Below are 18,087 nucleotides of genomic sequence, written 5' to 3' on the forward strand. Positions count from 1 at the left end.
TCTATTTTTATTCCTTAAGAATTTATAAAGTCATGATGTCAGCAAGTAGAAATATTTTTACTTTGGTTACTATAATCTTGAAGTTCTTGCATCTATTTTCATAAGGGATATTTGTCTGTAGTTCTCTTTGCTTGGGAAGTTTTAGTCTGCTCGCTTATCAGCGTTATGCTGGCCTCATAGAATGCGATAGGAAATGTTTCCTCTTCTTCCATTTTTTAGGAAGAGTTTGAGTTTGTATTTTAATCTTTTAAAATGTTTTGTAGAATTCACTTGTGAAGCCATCCAGTCTTGGGCATGTCTTTGTTGTAGTTTTGTTTGTTTTTGTTTTTTAAATATTCAATCTCGGGCTTCCCTGGTGGCACAGCGGTTAAGAATCCACCTGCCAATGCAGGGGACATGGGTTCGAGCCCTGGTCGAGGAAGATCCCACATGCCGCAGAGCAACTAAGCCCGTGCGCCACAACTACTGAGCCTGCGCCCTAGAGGCCGTGAGCCTCAACTACTGAGGCCCGCACGCCTAGAGCCCGTGCTCCGCAACAAGAGAAGCCACCGCAATGAGAAAGCCAGCGCACTGCAACAAAGACCCAACTCAGCCAAATTAATTAATTAATTAATTTTTTTAAAAAAGAATTCAATCTCTTTACTTGTTATAGGTCTATTAGGAGTTTCTATTTCTTCTTGAGTCAACTTTGTTAGTTTGTGTCCTTATAGGAATTTGTCCATTTCATCTGGGTTATCCAATTTGTTAGAGTACAAATATTCACAATATACTTTCATAATCATTTTTATTCCTGTAGAGTCAGTAGTATTATCCAACTTTCATTTCTGTTTTTAATAACTTGGTCTATTCTCTTTTTCTTAGTGATTCTAGCTTCAAATTTCATCAGTTTTGTTGATCTTCTCACAGAATCCACTTTTGGTTTGGTTCACTGTCTCTGTTCTTTTCCTTTATTATTTTATTTATTTATTTATTTGGAATATAATGGCTTTACAACGTTGTGTTAGTTTCTGTTGTAGAACAAAGTGAATCAGCTATATGTATACATATATCCCTTCCCTCTTGAGCCTCCCTCTCACCCCTCCCCCCATCCAACCCATCTAGGTCATCACAGAGCACCAAGCTAAGCTCCCTGTGCTATACAGTAGTTTCCCACTAGCTATCTATTTTACATATGGCAGTGTATATATGTCAAGGCCACTCTCTCAATTTGTCCCACCCTCCCCTTCCCCCGCTGTGTCCACAGGTCCATTCTCTACATCTGCTTCTCTTTTCCTGCTCTGCAAATAGGTTCATCAGTACCGTTTTCCTGTTCTTTATTTTATCTATGCTCTCATATTTATTATTACCCTCTTTTTGCTAGCTTCAGGTTTAGTTTACTCTTCCTTTTCTAGTCCTCAAGGTGTCAGGTTATTGTTTTGGGATCTTGCTTGTTTTTAATGTAGACATTTACAACTATAAATTCTCCTGTGAGCACTGCTTTTTCTTCATGTCATAAGTTTTGGTATGTTGTATATTCATTTTCATTTGATTCAAGATATTTTCTAGTATCCCTCATTTTCAACTTTCACCCATTGGGTGTTTAATGTTGTATTTCTTAATTTTCACATATTTGTGATTTTCCCCCAGTTTTCCTCCTGTTATTGATATTTAGTTTGATTCCATTGTGGTCAGAAACGACACTTTTCATGATTTCAATTTTTAAAAATTTACTAAGACTTGTTTGGTGACCTAACATATGGTCTCTCCTGGAGAATGTTCTTTATGCACTTGAGAAGAATATGTATTCTGCCGTTGTTGGGTGGAGGGTTAGGTCTAATTGGTTTATGGTGTTGTTCAAATTCTTTATTTCCTTACTGATTTCCGTCTGGTTGTAATATCCATTATTGAAAGGGGAGTACTGATATCTCCACTATTAATGTGGAACTGTCCATGTCTCCCTTCAATTCTGTCAGTTTTTGCTTCATATGTGTTGGGACCTCTGCTGTTAGATATGTATATGTTTATAATTATTATACCTTCTTGATGGATTATACCTTTTATCAATATATAATGTCCTCAAGGATGAGAGATACCTGATCCCTGCCCTTGAGGAGCTCACAAACCAGTCCAGGGAAGAGGCTGGGAGACAACTGTAGCAAGAGCTGCAGAGAGAGGCCTTGCCACATGCTGCAGGCAGAACCTCATCTCCTCAGGTGTCCTGTGTCCCTGGAGTGGTGACTGCACGTAGCAAGTACTTGGTCAGCACTGGCTGGGTGCAAGTGGAGGGCACTGGCTGTGAGGTCTGCACTAGATTTCATTTAGAGAAACTGAGACTCATTCTAGTGGCAGAGCTGGAACCCAAACCCAGTGCTCCTGACCTTCTGTTTAGCGGCCACTCAACCATGATGCCAGGGTTGATTTCAGTATTGAATTCATGGCTGAGATATTCAGCCATCATGGCCTTATTATTTTATTCATTCCAAGATCCTACTATGTTACAGCAGATACTTGGTAATGGTGAGGAAAATCTGAGAAGGCCTCTTTCTTTGTGGAGCCGAGAGCATAATGAGAGGTAGGCAGACATGAATCAGTCACCACAAAGGGTAACATTACAAACAACGACTGATATTTATTGAGAGTTTAGGATATGTCAGGCACTAGCTTAGGAGTGTTGGTGTATATTAACTCATTTTATCCTCAAAATAATTTTTGGCGTTGCGGGTATCATTCCCTTTTTATATTAATACGTAGGGGAAAGAAAGCACAGAAAGGTGAGGTAACTTAGCCAATGTCACACAGCTAGAAAGTGGTGGTGGGGGGATCCCGATACTCTGAGTCCCAGTTTCCTTAGTTTCAAAAAGCAGAATGACAAAGCTTGGTTGCAGAGATAAAGTTAAAAGAGATACGTCTGGCAGACACATCTAGCAAAGGACTGGGCTTACAGAAGGTACTCAATGATTACTGGATTTCAATGGCTCTGGGATTTGTGAGGTGGATGGGGACTTCCCTCACCCTATGAGTCCTCCTGGTACTTGCACAGGTTTTGTGAGTGACAGGCCCCCATTTATCAGAGATCTTATGCTGGGGAATGAAGAATCTGGGTAAGTACTGGGCCCCCTGCACAAAGAGAAAGGTCCAGGCTTCTCAACCGGGCACCTGGACCCCCTTGGATGCTCTAACCAGCCCCCAGCACCATGCCCTGCATACACCAGAGGGCTCGCCCTCCTCAAACCTGCGCCCACACTTTTGCTCCTGTTGTCCCCCACCTTACATGCCTGCCCATCCCATCTCTGCCTCCTCAGACAAGTGGCTTTCTCAGGGAATGCCCTCTTTGTCAGAGAGAATCTGTACATCTGATTTGTGACCAAGGCCCAGGTCAGTTCTGATCCGTTCCCCATCCCAGTGGCTGTGGGAGAGAGAACTCAGTGTGTGTCTGCTCACCCACCAGACTGGAGGCTGGGATCGTGGATTCCTTCTCTCCCACCACCATAAGACCTAGAAAGGAGGAAACAACGAGGACCCTGTTGGATTAAGGCCATACTTTCTCCCAGAGAAAAACTGTGCCACATGGTTAAACTCTCCTGATATAAAAAAATTTACCACCTCTTTCAGTGACACAAAGTTCTGCCCTGTGGCTACATTAAGTGTGTCTCAACATGGATCTCCCCAAGGCTGCCTCCTAACCATGGAGAGTGGAAATCATTATTGGGCAAAGTTTGTTCAACAGAAATTCTCTTTAGTTCTTGATCTTTTTACCAAGGGAATGAATTAGACCTGAGACTTCATTGTTCAGCCCAAGTGCCATCCCATGAATTGCCGGCCTGTATGCCATCTGTGTGGACAGCGCCTGTGCATCCCGTCACACTGCAGGGGACAGCTGCTGGGTAGCCTGGGCCTTCTCAGGGGCAGATGTCCTGGAATGGCCTTGTCGCAATGTGGGAGGTCAACGTCAGCTCTCCGAGCACATCAACAGAATCTGGGTAAGTCCCGGGAGCCATGGCCTGGCCTTGATTTTCTGAGCGTGACCAGTCTGGGGTTGTTGATCAGGGTCTGCAGCAGGAGCCACCTTGTCCTGGACCTCACTGAGGTGCGGGGACCTAGGACAGAACCAGAACCAGTAGACTGGGAGGAGGGGGCAGCTTGTCTCTGTCCTTCTCAGAGGCTGTAGCGAAAGCTGCCCAGAAGGTGTGAGGTGTGGAAGGAGGAGCTGGACCAGGACTCCTGGGGACATGAGGGCGGCTGGAGGGATGTGAGTTTGTCCCACAGATCTGGGTATCTGCAGCATTGGGAACAGCAATGAAAACGGTCCAGGTCAGCGTTGAGTGTCCACGACAGAACATGGCTAACTGGAGGGCTTCCCAGCGGAAGGCAGAGCGGAATAATAGGGGTGGCAGGGGTGGGAGTAGACAGTATAGAACCTTCAGGGGATAGGAGTCGGTGGCTGGGAGAGCTTGTGGTAAGGAATGGGGCAAATTAAGCAAAACTGCACACCATCTTGGAGGGCACCTGGCTTGCAGCCTGGGCTATGGGTAGCATCTCAAACAAATGGTTGAATGAAGGACTCAGCTATCAGAACTAGAGCTCGTTTCTGGAAACAAGGGAGGAGCCCAGTTGGCAGGACAAGGACACAAGGCCTCAGGGGTCCTGTAGCCAGGCTGACTGGGGGCAAAGCCTCCTGATCCCCTGGGTAGAAGGGCTCCCAGGGCAGGGAGTGTGGAGGAAGAGGGGCAGGGAAGGAGGAACCTGGGACATCTTAGGGATCCCAGGGAAGCCTGAAGGTACGTGTTTCCTGGTGTCCGACCCCAGTGTAGGTTCAAACAGGAGACTTACCTGCTGACTGATTTGGGTACCAGTATTTGATGGCCTGCTGCAGCCTCCTCTCTCTGTGGCCTGTGATCAGGATGTGACAAAAGCTGACGAGCACAGGGTTGGTGTGATAATGATCCACATAGAGCATGCCAATCCACGCACTGAACCCTGAAATCCAGAAGGCAAGTCAGGCCATGCAGTACGTCCCAGGATGGCCCAGCTTGTGCTTGTTATGACGTAACTGCAGCATCACTTTGTTCCCAAATGGTGCCTGTGTCTTTGCTGAGAATCTAGAAAATGAGGTATAAGGAGCTGGAAAGATTCTTAGAGATCACACCCTAATCTGTTCACTTTATGGGAATTTGAAGCTCATAGCAGCTAGGAGCCTCTGTGTCTTATATGAAGAAGGCAGCAGCCATTAAATGAATGAATGAGTGAATGAACAGACATGGGCCAGAAATAGGACAAAAACTGTTTTTTCTCCACAGAAAAAGCTTTGATTTTGGCCCATTGAAACTGAACAAACCATTTTCTTAACTAAGCTTGCAACTAACAACACCAGTAATTCTGAGATGTGTTTTCTCAAAATTTTCAGAGCCATGCATTCATAAATTACCTTCTAACTGTTCAGATAGAATTCGCTACCTCTTACTGCCCTTCATTCTACCTCAAAGGTCTGTCAAACATACAAGTATTTAATAGCCTGAATTCCCTTCTGACCATTGGGCTGAATAGTTTTGTTTTGTTTTTCTATTCAGCTTTATAGCCTCCATGGGAAGATAAACTCTAAGCATAAGTGAAGCCTCTGGTACCCGACTTCCAGGCAGCTTCTGCAAAAGTACAAGACCAGCGCTCCCCAGATGCATGGCCACGTACCCATGTCTGCTCTCTCACAGCCACTCTGCAGAATGGTCCTGTCGATGCGGGCGATCAGCCACGTGCCCAGGATGCAGCTGATAAGAAGCCTGGAGAGGCAGGCGCCCAGGCCCAGCAGCACGTTGTAGAAGAACAGAAAGTAGTTGAAGTTGTGGAATGCTCTCCTGCAAACAAAAGCAGGTGGAGGGGGGCAGCGCCTTTCAGTATGAGAAGGTGGCTACGCAGGTGGGCTCAGGGGCCCCCCAGACCTGTGGTCAAAGCCTACGTCTCCCATCTCCTAGCTGTGTGACCTTGTGCTGTTAGCAGGAGCTGACTGTCCCCATTTCGCAGCTGATGTGAGGACTGGCTCAGAAACAGTGTAGAGGGTGCTGAGCCCAGGGCAGGCTGAATGTGAGTGGGGACTGTAAACCTCATGTGGCTACAGCTGGGTTTGTGGTTACGGCAGAGGGTGTGGCTTTCCCACTGTCCATTGCAACAGTGACCTGCCCCCAGCTAGAACTGCTCCAAGTCCTCCAGGTGAAATTTCTCAAATGACCACCTGATCATGTGATCCGTCTCCTGTTGCCTATGGGATGAAGCCCAAACACTGCCTATGAATTCTGGGGTCCTCGCTGAGAGGGGCTTTTCTGGCATTACCACTTTGTACCTCCTTCCTGTCCCTCACCATCTAAGGCCACCACATGGCCACAATATTGGATTCTCACTCTTCTCCCAACACATCCTGCCCTTTCATGGCTTCCTGCCTGCATTGGTGCAGCGGGGGCTGCAGCCACGCCATCTCCTCATCTCTGCCTGTAGGAATCTTACCATCCCACTGACCTCAGCTCACACGTCCCGACTGCAGCTGAAAGAGAACCCCCGCCTCTCCTGCACCCCCCCGCCTCTCCCCCACCCCCCCGCCTCTCCTCCACCCCACCCCCTTCTTCGTTACTCATGTTTCTCTTGCAATGCTTTCACACCCTCTGGACTCTACTGTCCCTACATGTCTGTGTCTGTCGGCTCCAGTGCACCGTGAGCACATCACAGGCAGATTGTGTGGGGTATCTCTTTATCCTCAGTGCCCGTGTTGTTTCCTCCATGAGTGAACAGCTTTGAATGAATGAACTAGAAAGGATTACCCATGGGACAGGCACTGTTGTTCTAAGTTCATATTTTAATACATTTCAGCCTCAGAACACCTCTCTGATGTATGCACAATTATTTGTAAAATGAGGAAGTGGAGGTTCATAGATGTTTAGTAAGGTCACACAAGGTCACAAAGCTCATAAGGGGCAGAGCCAAGATTTGGCCACAGGCAGTTAGGCCCCGGTTCTGAACCACTGCCCCTCACCCTCTCAGAGAGTGTAGAGTCCACCCAGGAACCTGCCAAGGGTGAAGAGGAAGGAACGAGACTGCTGAGGCCAAAGCCCTACAATGCCCCGCTCCCTTCTCTGCCCTCACCTGTTATTGAGAGCCAAGGGCTTCTGCTTGTCAGCTGTTCCCATCTTTGGTTGCAGGAAGAAGCTGGCGGCGATCCATACCTGCAGGACCATGAGGCCCAGGACGATGGATATGGTGAGGCTGAAACACAAGGTGAGACCATCCTGAGGTGGCCTTGTCCGTTCTTCCCAAGCCCATCTCGAATGCCCCTTGATAGAGAGAAGAGAGATGCTGACTGCCCGCCAGACCAACAGTAGCTTGAGCTCTGCCCTTTATGCCTACAGAGCATTCTCCTGCCCACTGTGCAGATGAGAAAACTGAGGTTCACAAAGGGCAGATGACTTTCTCAAAGCTGCATCATCAGGTCTTCTGGCTCCAGACCAGAACTCCAGGATTTAATTATGTCTTTTTGTTGAGGGGTGGCAGCTGGGCTGAGTGGTTTAACAGCATAGGAATCAAAGAAAGGATGGGGTCTTTAGAAGAGCTCATGAAGGCCACGGGAGAGTGGACAGGGCAGGTTCTGCCCCAGACTCACAGGAGGCTCTAGGTGAGTTTGGAACAAAGGACCTCAGAGCAGGGAGGTCCCCAGAGGGCATCACGCCCTGTGTTTGCATCCTCTGAGTGGCAATGTGGGGTGGTGGTTTAAAGAGGCTTTGGTTTCAGATTGCCCAGCTCCCAGTCCTGCCTCCTCCCCTGGGACAAACTGCTCGGCCTCTCTGTGCCTCTGTTTCCTCATCTGAAAAAAGGGAGTTAATGTAAGTCCCAACCTCAAAGAGTTCTTAAGAGAAAAGATGTGTAGTGAATTCTCAATAATGTCAGCATTCACTTTTACTTTCCAAATGGGTAAACTGAGGCTCAGAGAGGCACTTACAAGCCACACATCTGATCTAAAACCCAAGCTCAGATTTCCTCTCTCCTTCCACTATACTGTCCTTTCTCTTACTTCACCTCCCTGAACCTCAATCTTCCCACCTATAAAATGGACACATATGTATCTCCCACAGACACAATTGTGAGGACACCATTGAACAGTGAGCGTGGAAACATTTTGTAAACTGTGAGGTTCCCATCACAATGAGTTGCTATTTTAGCCCATCCTTGGGTCAGAGCTGGGAGCATGGGTCCGGGGATTGGTGAGAGCCCAGCAGGGAAGGGGTATTTCAAACAGCAGCTGTGAAGACCCACCAGCTCCCAGGCCCTGGGCAGTGACAGGAAGCCCGCCCAGCACTTACATCCCGATGCCCAGTCCTCGGAGCATCTCCAGGGTCTGATTGTGGATGACAGGTAGCACCAGGCTGTACATGATCACTAGGCCACACAGGCTCTGCATCACGTGGATGATGAGGTAGCCTGTGGGCCAAGGGAGCCGGTGGTCGCTCAAGGCCCTTCAGGATCCAGTCACACAGGTCCCTCCCTGCAGTCTTCCCTCTAGCCTCCTCCCAAACGAAGGTCCTGGCACTCTTACTTGCACTGGTTTCTTCTGCCTGGCATGACTGCTGACCTGCTCACCCCTGCCAGGTGCAGTTCAAACATCAACTCCACTAGAAAGGCTTCTTGCCCTGTCCTGGGTGTGGACAGTCACTTCCTCCTCTGGGTCACCACCGCCCTTAGCATACACACCCCGTGGGCACAGGACAGGTGGTGATGATGACCTACACGAATGTGTGCTTCTCACTCCTTCCGGAAGGTCCCTCAAGGAAGAGCTGGGGCCACTTCTGCCCTACGTGTCTCCTCCCTACCCACAGCCAGGACTCTGCAGGTGCCCAGGGAATGTGTATTGAATTGAATGGGTCATGTGAGGGCACTTACCCCACAGAATATAAGCTATCTGCCAGCCAGAGTACCTTGCAATGGCCACCTGAGATTTAGAAAGAAAAAAGGCCACCTGAGATTTAGAAAGAAAAAAGGGTCTGAAAGAGGAGACATGCTGATTACCTCTAACACGTGTCCGGCATCCTTGTCTCATGTGAGGGTCACCCACCAACCCACCAAGGCAGGTGTCATGATTGTCCTCATTTTACAGATGAGGAAACTGAGGGCTGGATGGGGACAGTGGCTGTCCCGAGTCACCCAGCAGCAGAACATACTAGAATTGAGGACTCTGGACCCCCAGCCCAGAGCTCTTCCTCCCCCCTCTCCCCCCGTCTGAGGTGCAGGAGAGCAGGTTTTGGCCTCGGAGCAGAAAGAGGCCTCTGTAGACTTACCACACTCTCTGACGAGGAAGGATTATGGAACTTCAAAGGGAGAAAGTGTTTATCTCCTGCCCACAACCTCTTCATTTGCTTCCTAAAGAAAAAGTGGGAGTTAGTAATGCTCATGACCGGGGCTTAAAAGTCATTTTTTAATACTTTTTTTGAAAATTGAGATATAATTAACATATAACATGATATTATTTCAGGTGTATAATATAATAATTCGATATTTGTATATATTGTGAAATGATCACAGTAAGTCTTGTTACTATCTGTCACTGCACACAGTTACAAAATTTTTTTTCTTGTGATGAGAACTTTTAATCTACTCTCTTAGAAACTTTCAAATATTCACTATTTTTTAACTATAGTCACCATGCTGTACATTACATCCCTATGACTTATTTATTTTATAACTGAAAGTTTGTGCTTTTTGATGCCATTCACCCATTTCACTCCCCCCACCCCACCTCTGGTAACCACCAATCCGTTCTATGAGTTTAGTTTTAGTTTTGTTTTGTTTAGAGTCCATATATGAGTGAAATCATTTGTCTTTCTCCATCTGACTTATTTCACTTAGCATAATGTCCTCAAGGTCATAAATGCTGTCACAAATGACAAGATTTCATTCTTTTTTATGGCTGAGTAGTATTCTGGTGTGTGTGTGTGTGTGTGTGTGTGTGTGTGTGTGTGTGTGTGTGTGTGTGTGTATTCCACATCTTCTTTACCCATTCACCCATCCATGGACACTAAGGTTGCTTCCATATCTTGGCTATTGTAAATAATGCTGCAAAGAACACTGGGGTGCATGTATCTTTTTAAGTTACTGTTTCCACTTTTTTGGATATATGCCCAGGAGTGGGATTGCTGGATCATATGGTAGCTCTATTTTTAATTTTCTGAGGAGCCCCCATACTATTTTCATAGTGGCTGCACCAATTTACCTTCCCACCAATAGTGTAGGAGGGTTCCCTTTTCTCCACATCCTTGTCAACACTTATCTTTGTGTTTTTGGTAATAGCCATTCTCAAAGATGTGAGATGACATCTCATTGTGGTTTTGATTTGCATTTCCCTGATAATTTAAAAATCTTAAACTTAATATATTTTGTAAAAATAGCATATAGCTACCTAATCTCAATGGTGACTGAATGTGATAGTTGAGACTGTGTGTGTGGCTTTTAGTTTCTTTAGCTTGCTCTATTTTCTTATTTTCTCTACAATGAATATACATTACCTATATAATATTATTTCAAAACAGGTAAAAAAATTTTAATAGCCCCCCACTTATAACAACATAAAATGAAACGAAAAAGAAGCCACAATTCCTCACAATCCCAGCACCCAAAGAAATCACTGTGTGCTTTTCCCATGTGCCCGTCTCAGCCTGGCCTTTTGCCTAAAGATTAGGTTGGCATAGTTTTGTTAACAGTCCACATTCACATCTATATCCTCCTTTTTTCTTAACATCCCATTCCAGCAATTTCCAGGTTATTTTGCAATTTCATCACCACTGAATTGGGAAAACTTAGTATGAAATAAAGAATGTAAGTATCTCATTAATAGTTTGCATATTTATTACATAATGAAATGATGATATTTGAGTTATGCTGGGTTAAATAACATATTATTAAATTATTTTCACCTCTCCTTTACCTTTTTTAAATAGTGTCTATTAGAAAATGTAAGATTCTATCTGTGGCTTTCATTGTGTTTCTGTTTGGCAGTACCAGAGGTGTGCAACCAGGAATACAAACATGCACAGATATATTTGCAGAGAAAATTTCTGGAAGGATGCACAGAAAATGAATAATAGTGCTTAGCTCTTGGGCAACAATCTGGGGCCTGATGGGAAGAAGACTTACTTTACACTAAATATTTTTGTAACTTGTTTTTAGAACACAAGCCTGTAGATAGGTTGGCATAATTATAAGAAAAATAACAATACGGGCACAGTGCTAGTGCCGTCCAAAGGGTGCTTTCTCATCCATTATTTCCTCTGCCCCATGGTCTTGTAAAGGAGGCAGGGCAGGGACTGTCACTCCTGGGTGACAGGTGTGGGAGGGAAGGGCCAGCCTGGACGGGAAGGAGGCCTCCCCACCACAGGGGCCTTCTTGTCCCTGTGCCCTCAGCTACCCTCCACCCACATCCATGCAGCCAGCTCTGCATTGTGGTTGTTCCTGGTTGCGGTCAAATGCCTCAGTGAATATCTCCCAGCCACTTGTAGGCTAATGAAGGAAGGAGCAGACATATCCCTACAACAGGCAGGGAAAGGGTAAGCAGCAGTGTCCAGTCCACCCACAGAGCCCAGGGAGAAGAAAGCAGAGACAGGGAGCAAGCCAGGGCTGGGATGGAGAACTGGGGCTCTTTGTGACATCTTAGATGTCATCTGCAAGAGACCCAACCTTTGAGTAGCCAGATGGGGAGGATGCAAAAGCAGGATGCTCTGCAGGGGTGGGAATTGGCCCTGGGCTTCCTGTGAGTGAGTGGGAGACTGTGAACTAGAGACTGAGACAGAGAGAGAGAGAGAGAGAGAGAGAGAGAGAGAGGGAGGGAGGCAGAGACAAAGGCAGAGAAATGGAGAGAAAAGGGAGCAATAGATACCTAAATTCAACTTCCGTCTGCATGCAAATGCCAGCTACATACTGAAGGCCATCCCCTCCTCCTGTGCTGCTGTTCTAGAGACGGATACCCCTGGTTCCCTTGTCCCAACCTCCTGTGAGGTCCCCTTGAGCCAGATTCACCTGCTGGGAGTGCAGTGTGATTAGTCCTGGAGAGCAGGGCGGGTCTAACACCTAGTAGCAATGCAGAAGTGTACAAGAAATGACAAGGTCAGAAGGCGCCAGAAGACGAGATCAGCTGCTAACAGCCTGTGGCTAAAGTTATTGTGTTGAGTCTCGCCTGCTCAGCAGTGAACATGGAGATGAATGTACCGCTTGGGGTTTTGCGGAAAACCAAAAGAAGACTCTAATCACAATGTCAAGCTTATAGTGGGAGCTCAAATCAATAGTTTTTGTTTGTTTGTTTTTGTCTTTTACTACCAATAGGTATGGTTGTCCCTAGACCCTATATATATACTGCTGTTCCCAGTTTGGGCACTGCTGGCACTGCCTGGGAATTCTGAGAAAAGCCTGTCAGCTGCTTTCCCGGCTAAAGACACACAAATGACTCCTAGAACCCTCTTACCTGTAACAAGCCAAGATGTGAAACAGGTAGCTCACACACGTGAGGGAGGCAGGCAAGATGGTCACCACCCAGACTCCTGAAACAGACAAGGTGATACGAGAGGCCTCAGAAGATGAACCAGAAACTATTTTTAAAATGCAGAGGGAATTCCCTGGTGGTCTAGTGGTTAGGACTCCGCACTTTCACTGCTGAGGGCCTGGGTTCAATCCCTGGTCGGAGAACTAAAATGCAGAAACTCACAACAGAAAGGTTTGGGCAAAATATACTGCACTTCCTTTAACACACCTCTTGTGCAAATAACGTTTTGCTTATTTTCTGTTTCATTTTAGCCATACACCCTCGATATCCTTTATTTCCTGCGTATTTATAATCTTTGCCTTTGGTATTAATATTTTCAATCTACAGTGAGTAATAGAAAAAGAAAATTATGGAGTGTACACATGGTAGGTAGCCTCCAGCCTAGTAAAACATCATTAATTCTTGAACTTCCAATCTCCGCTTTTGGGGGGGTGGTTACCCAATAAACAGTCACCTTGTGCAACGGTAACTGGAATCAGGGTCTTGACTATTCATTCATCCATCTTTCAGTATGTTTTTACTATTTCGTACCTAATTTGCTTTCAGAATGATTCTGTGTGCTTGTGAGAGAGGGATGGAGACAGAGGGAAGGAAGTAAAAGCTTCTGTGTAAGCCGACTCTCAATAGGTACAGAAAAGGCATTCGAAAGAATCCAACACCTCTTTATAACTCAAATCACTCCATAAACTAGAAACAGAAGGGAATTTCCTCAACTGGATAAAAAGCATCTGCAAAAAACCCACAGCTAACATCATACTTAATTGGTGAAAAACAGACTGCTTTCCCCATCAGTTCAAGAATAAGAAAATCAATGTCTGCTCTTGCCAATTCTATCCAACATTGTACTGGAGGGTCTAGCCAGGGCAGTTAGGCAAGAAAATGCATCCAGACTGCAAGGGAAGAAATAAAACTCTCTCTAGTCACCAACAACATGTTCCTATATATAGAAAATCCTAAGGAATAAATAAACAAAGTAAAATGAATTAATAAATGAGTTCAGCAAGGTTGTAAGACACAAGACCAATATATAAAAGTCAATTCTATTGCTATACACTACCAACAAATAATATGAAAATGAAGTAAGAAACAACTGCATTTGCAATAGTATCATAAAGAATAAAATACTTAAGAATAGGGCTTCCCTAGTGGCGCAGTGGTTGAGACTCCGCCTGCTGATGCAGGGGACGCGGGTTCGTGCCCCGGTCTGGGAAGATCCCACATGCCGCGGAGCGGCTGGGCCCGTGAGCCATGGCCGCTGAGCCTGTGCGTCTGGAGCCTGTGCTCCGCAACGGGAGAGGCCACAATAGTGAGAGGCCCGCGTACCGGAAAAAAAAAACTACAAAAGCTTGTTTCAAGAAATTAAAGAAGACCTAAATTAATGGAAAAACGTATCACTTTTATGTATTGGTTGTTCTTTGTGAACATGGCAACACTCCCTAAATTGATCTACAGATTCAAATCCCTGTCAAAATTCCAATGTCGTTTTTGGATAAATTGACAAGCTAATCCTAAAATTCATATAAAAATGAAGCGACCCTGAATAGGCTATACAACCTTGAAAAAGAAGAACAAAATTACAGGACTCACATTTCTTGAGCTACAGTAATAAGACAGTGTGATATTGCCATAAAGATAGACAAATAGACCAATGGAATAAATTGAGAATCCAGAAGTAAATCCCCATTGTCAATGTATTTTCAACAAGGATGACAAGACAATTCAATGGGGAAGGAATATGCCTATTAACAAATAGTGCAGGGGAAACTGATATTCCCCATGTAAAACAATGAAGTTAGAACCTTACCTCATACCGTATACAAAAATTAAATCAAAATGGATCATACACTCAATGTAACAGCTAAAATGATAAAAGTCTCAGAAGAAAATATGAGAGTAAATCTTTGTGACCTTGGGTTAGACAATGGTTTCTTAGACATGCACAAGTGATAAAAGAAAACAAGATATATTAGACCGCATTAGAATTAAAAGCATTTGTGTTTCAAAGGACACCATCAAAAAAGTGAAAAAGCAACCCACAGAATGGAAGAAATTATTTGTAAATTATATCTCTTGTAAGGGATGTGTATATAGAATATACAAAGAACTCTTACAGCTCAATAATAGACAAATAATCCAATTTTAAAGTGGGCAAAGAATCTCAGTAGTCATTACTCAAAGAAGATGTACAAATGGTCAATAAGTACATGAAAAGATGCTCAACATCATCAGCCATCAGGGAAATGAAAATCAAAACCGCAACGCACCCCCGATGTTCATAGCAGCTCTATTTACAATAGCCAAGACATGGAAGCAACCTAAGTGTCCAATAACAGATGAATGGATAAAGAAGATGTGGTATATACATACAATGGAATATTACTTAGCCATAAAAAATAATGAAATAATGCCATTTGCAGCAACATGGATGGACCTAGAGATTATCATACTAAGTGAAGTAAGTCAGAGAAAAACAAATATAACATGATATCACTTATATGTGGAATCTAAAAAAATGATACAAATGAACTTATTTACAAAACAGGAACAGAATCATAGACGTAGAAAACAAACTTACGATTACCAAAGGTGGGGGGGAGGAAGAGGGATAAATTATGAATTTGGGATTAACAGATACACACTACTATAAGATAGATTAAAAAAAACAAGGGCCTACAGTATAGCACAGGGAACCATAGTCAATATCTTGTAATAACTTATAATGGAAAAGAATCTGGAAAATAATATCTATGTGTGTGTGTATATATATATATATATCTGAATCACTTTGCTGTATACCTGAAACATTATAAATCAATTATACTTCAATTTAAAAAAATACAATGCGATACCACTTCATACTTACTAGATGGCTATAATAAAAAATAAAGATATTAACAAATGTTGATGAAGGTATAGAAGCTGGACCCCTCATACATTGGTGATGGCAATACATAGTGATGAAGCTGCTTTTGAAAACGGTCTGGCAATTCCCCCAAAAGCTTAAACATAATTACCACATGATCCAGAATTCCACTCCTAAGTATATACCCAAGATATATAAAAATATATGAAAAACTTGTAGATGAATGTTCACAGCAGTATTATTCATAATAACCAAAAGTTGAAACAACCCAAATTTGCATCAACAGACAAATACATAAATACAATATTGTATATTCATACAACAGAATAAAATTCAGCAATAAAAAAGAATGAAGCTGAGACACATGCTATGATATAGATGAACCTTATAAATATCTTGCTATGTGAAAGAAGTCAATCAAAAAAGACCACATATTGTATGATTCTATTTATATAAGATGTCCAGAATAGGCAAATCTATAGAGCCAGAAAATAGTGGCCGGGGAGAGTTGAGAAATGGGGAGTGACTGAAAGTGGTCATGATTTCTTTTAGGGTGATGAATATGTTCTAAATTTGACTGTGGTGATGGGTGCATAAATTTCAAAATACTAAAAGCCACTGAATGGTACACTTTAAATGAGTGAACTGTATGGTATATGAGTTATATCTTCATAAAGCTGTTTTTAAAAAGAAGGAAAAAGAAAGCTGATTTCCATGCCTTTCAAGTTTCAGATGTGTCTTTATCAGCATCACCAGGACTAGGCAATTGCTCTATCCCAAACCTCCACCAACACAAAGGATGTGGGTAAATCACCATAAATCTCACCCCAGGGGATGCAGGGGACACATCCTTGGAAGGAGAGGATGGAAGGAGTCTGCCACAAGAAGAGTGAGTGCAGACTTTTTCCAGCCAGCAGCAAGAACATGACCACACACCTTTAATTTAATGCCTTTATCATCCCAAAGGTGAAGCATGTTCAGCCTAAGAGTCTCTCTTGGAAAGAGGGCAGCTGTTTAAAGCTGGAAGAGATTGAGACAGAGTGAAAATGTTATATACTGATTCTTAAAGTGTCTAAACGTGAGAAATATATCAAAGAGGAGATAAAACATGAGTGAATATGGTGATATACTCACTACAATTCACCCAGACCAAGTAACTGAGGTTAGCATTAAAAAGTTGCCCAGAACAGGGGTAGAAATGTGAATTTTCTGAAGTATGACTTAAAACAAGTATTATTAAATCAAACATTAGAATATGCTCGCTGAGTGTATAGGAAGGGACTCATCAGGCAGAACATTAAAGATGAATAGAAGTGTTCAAGGGCAACAAAAAAGTATGGTAATATGGAAGAAGCAGTACCCACCTTAGTGTAACCTTCTATGTCATGTATGTGTAAGAGAATTTTCCTCAAATAATTCACAGTAGATCTATTCCCCTCTGGTTTTGATATTCTACTAGCTTGTGAGTCTTAAGTGAAAATATTATTTGCATCACCTGTTTCATGGCTTAAGGAACATATGGTAATTTACAGCCATTAAATGTCAGAGCTACAAAGGCTTTTGGAAACCATTTGGTACCCTCATCCCAGTCCCATTTTAAAGATGAGGAAACTGAGGCCAAGAGAAGGGACCTGACTTGTCCAATGACAGAGTTTATCCTGACATCTTGTCCAGGTCCTTTCTCAACAAGGAATAGTGAAGAACTTTCCTTCTTTCATGGGCAATGGACATATAATTAGAGTATGTCATTTTCAAAGAAAGCTACTATTTTAAGGTAAAGTGACTGTTATGGACAGAATGTGTGTGTCTCCCACCCCCCACAAAATTCATGTGTTGAAACCCCAATCCCCAATGTGATGGTATTTGGAAATGGAGCCTTTGGGAGGTGATTAGATCATGAGGGTGGAGCCCTCATGATGGAATTAGTGCCCTATAAGAAGATACATGAGAGAGTTTGCTTCCTCTCCCTGTTCTCCATCCAGTATGTGAGGACACAAAGAGAGGGTGGCCTTCTGCAAGTCAGGAAACTGACCCTCCCCAGACACCAGGTCTGCTAGCACCTTCAACTTCCCAGTCTCCAGAACTGTGAGAAATAAATGTCTGTTTTTATACCACACAGTCTATGGTAATTTGTTATAGCAACCTGAACTAAGCAGAAATTAAATTTGAATGATATAAGTAAACTTTCCATATAATAATAAAGTCATGGACCACTGTTTTATCTTTTCCAAAGTGAAAAAATATGATGATTTTAGTTGTTTCCACTGGCATCAAACAAAATAGGCTATTTGAGATTAGAAAATTATCAGGGTATGTTCAATTCAGCCCCAAACAGGTTCTAACAAAATGGCCTGTGTCCTGACCCCTTTTTCCTTTGAGTCAACCCAGGGAGGCATAGAGCAATTGTAACACAGGTAATATCAAGACCAGCAGCAATAATCATTATAGGTGTGCACCTGCCACAGGTCACAAGTCCCTCTCTGTTTCCTACACAGGCAGCAGGAACAAAGGTGGAGGATGGTTTTACCTTTGGTGACGTTAATCAGCTCTTTCACCTGCAGGAGGACTGGGGTCAGGGTACCCGTCTGGTTCATGGAGGCGACGTAGCTCTCCAATTCGCCTTCAAACACATCCAGCTCATCTCTCACATACACGAACATGCAGAACTCAATGACAATGAACTGGG

The 18,087-nt window shown here is 43.8% G+C and overlaps 1 protein-coding gene across 1 annotated transcript in view; it reads right to left on the reverse strand.

The window, feature by feature from the left end:
- Positions 1 to 2,606: 2,606 nt before the first annotated feature.
- The window catches only part of LOC132522837 (stimulated by retinoic acid gene 6 protein-like), a 52,204-nt gene continuing 36,723 nt past the window's right edge, over positions 2,607 to 18,087 (reverse strand). Inside the window, exons 10-18 of the mRNA XM_060153385.1 lie at positions 17,929 to 18,082; positions 12,461 to 12,536; positions 9,288 to 9,369; positions 8,893 to 8,941; positions 8,316 to 8,433; positions 7,105 to 7,224; positions 5,665 to 5,828; positions 4,810 to 4,956; positions 2,607 to 4,076 (exon numbers count right to left, since the gene is read on the reverse strand). Of these exons, the coding sequence (XP_060009368.1) occupies positions 3,946 to 4,076; positions 4,810 to 4,956; positions 5,665 to 5,828; positions 7,105 to 7,224; positions 8,316 to 8,433; positions 8,893 to 8,941; positions 9,288 to 9,369; positions 12,461 to 12,536; positions 17,929 to 18,082 (1,041 nt within the window). The 3' untranslated portion in view covers positions 2,607 to 3,945. The remainder of the gene's footprint in view (positions 4,077 to 4,809; positions 4,957 to 5,664; positions 5,829 to 7,104; positions 7,225 to 8,315; positions 8,434 to 8,892; positions 8,942 to 9,287; positions 9,370 to 12,460; positions 12,537 to 17,928; positions 18,083 to 18,087) is intronic.

The sequence above is a fragment of the Lagenorhynchus albirostris genome, chromosome 7 (assembly GCF_949774975.1).
Source record: "Lagenorhynchus albirostris chromosome 7, mLagAlb1.1, whole genome shotgun sequence".
Lineage (NCBI taxonomy): Eukaryota > Metazoa > Chordata > Mammalia > Artiodactyla > Delphinidae > Lagenorhynchus > Lagenorhynchus albirostris.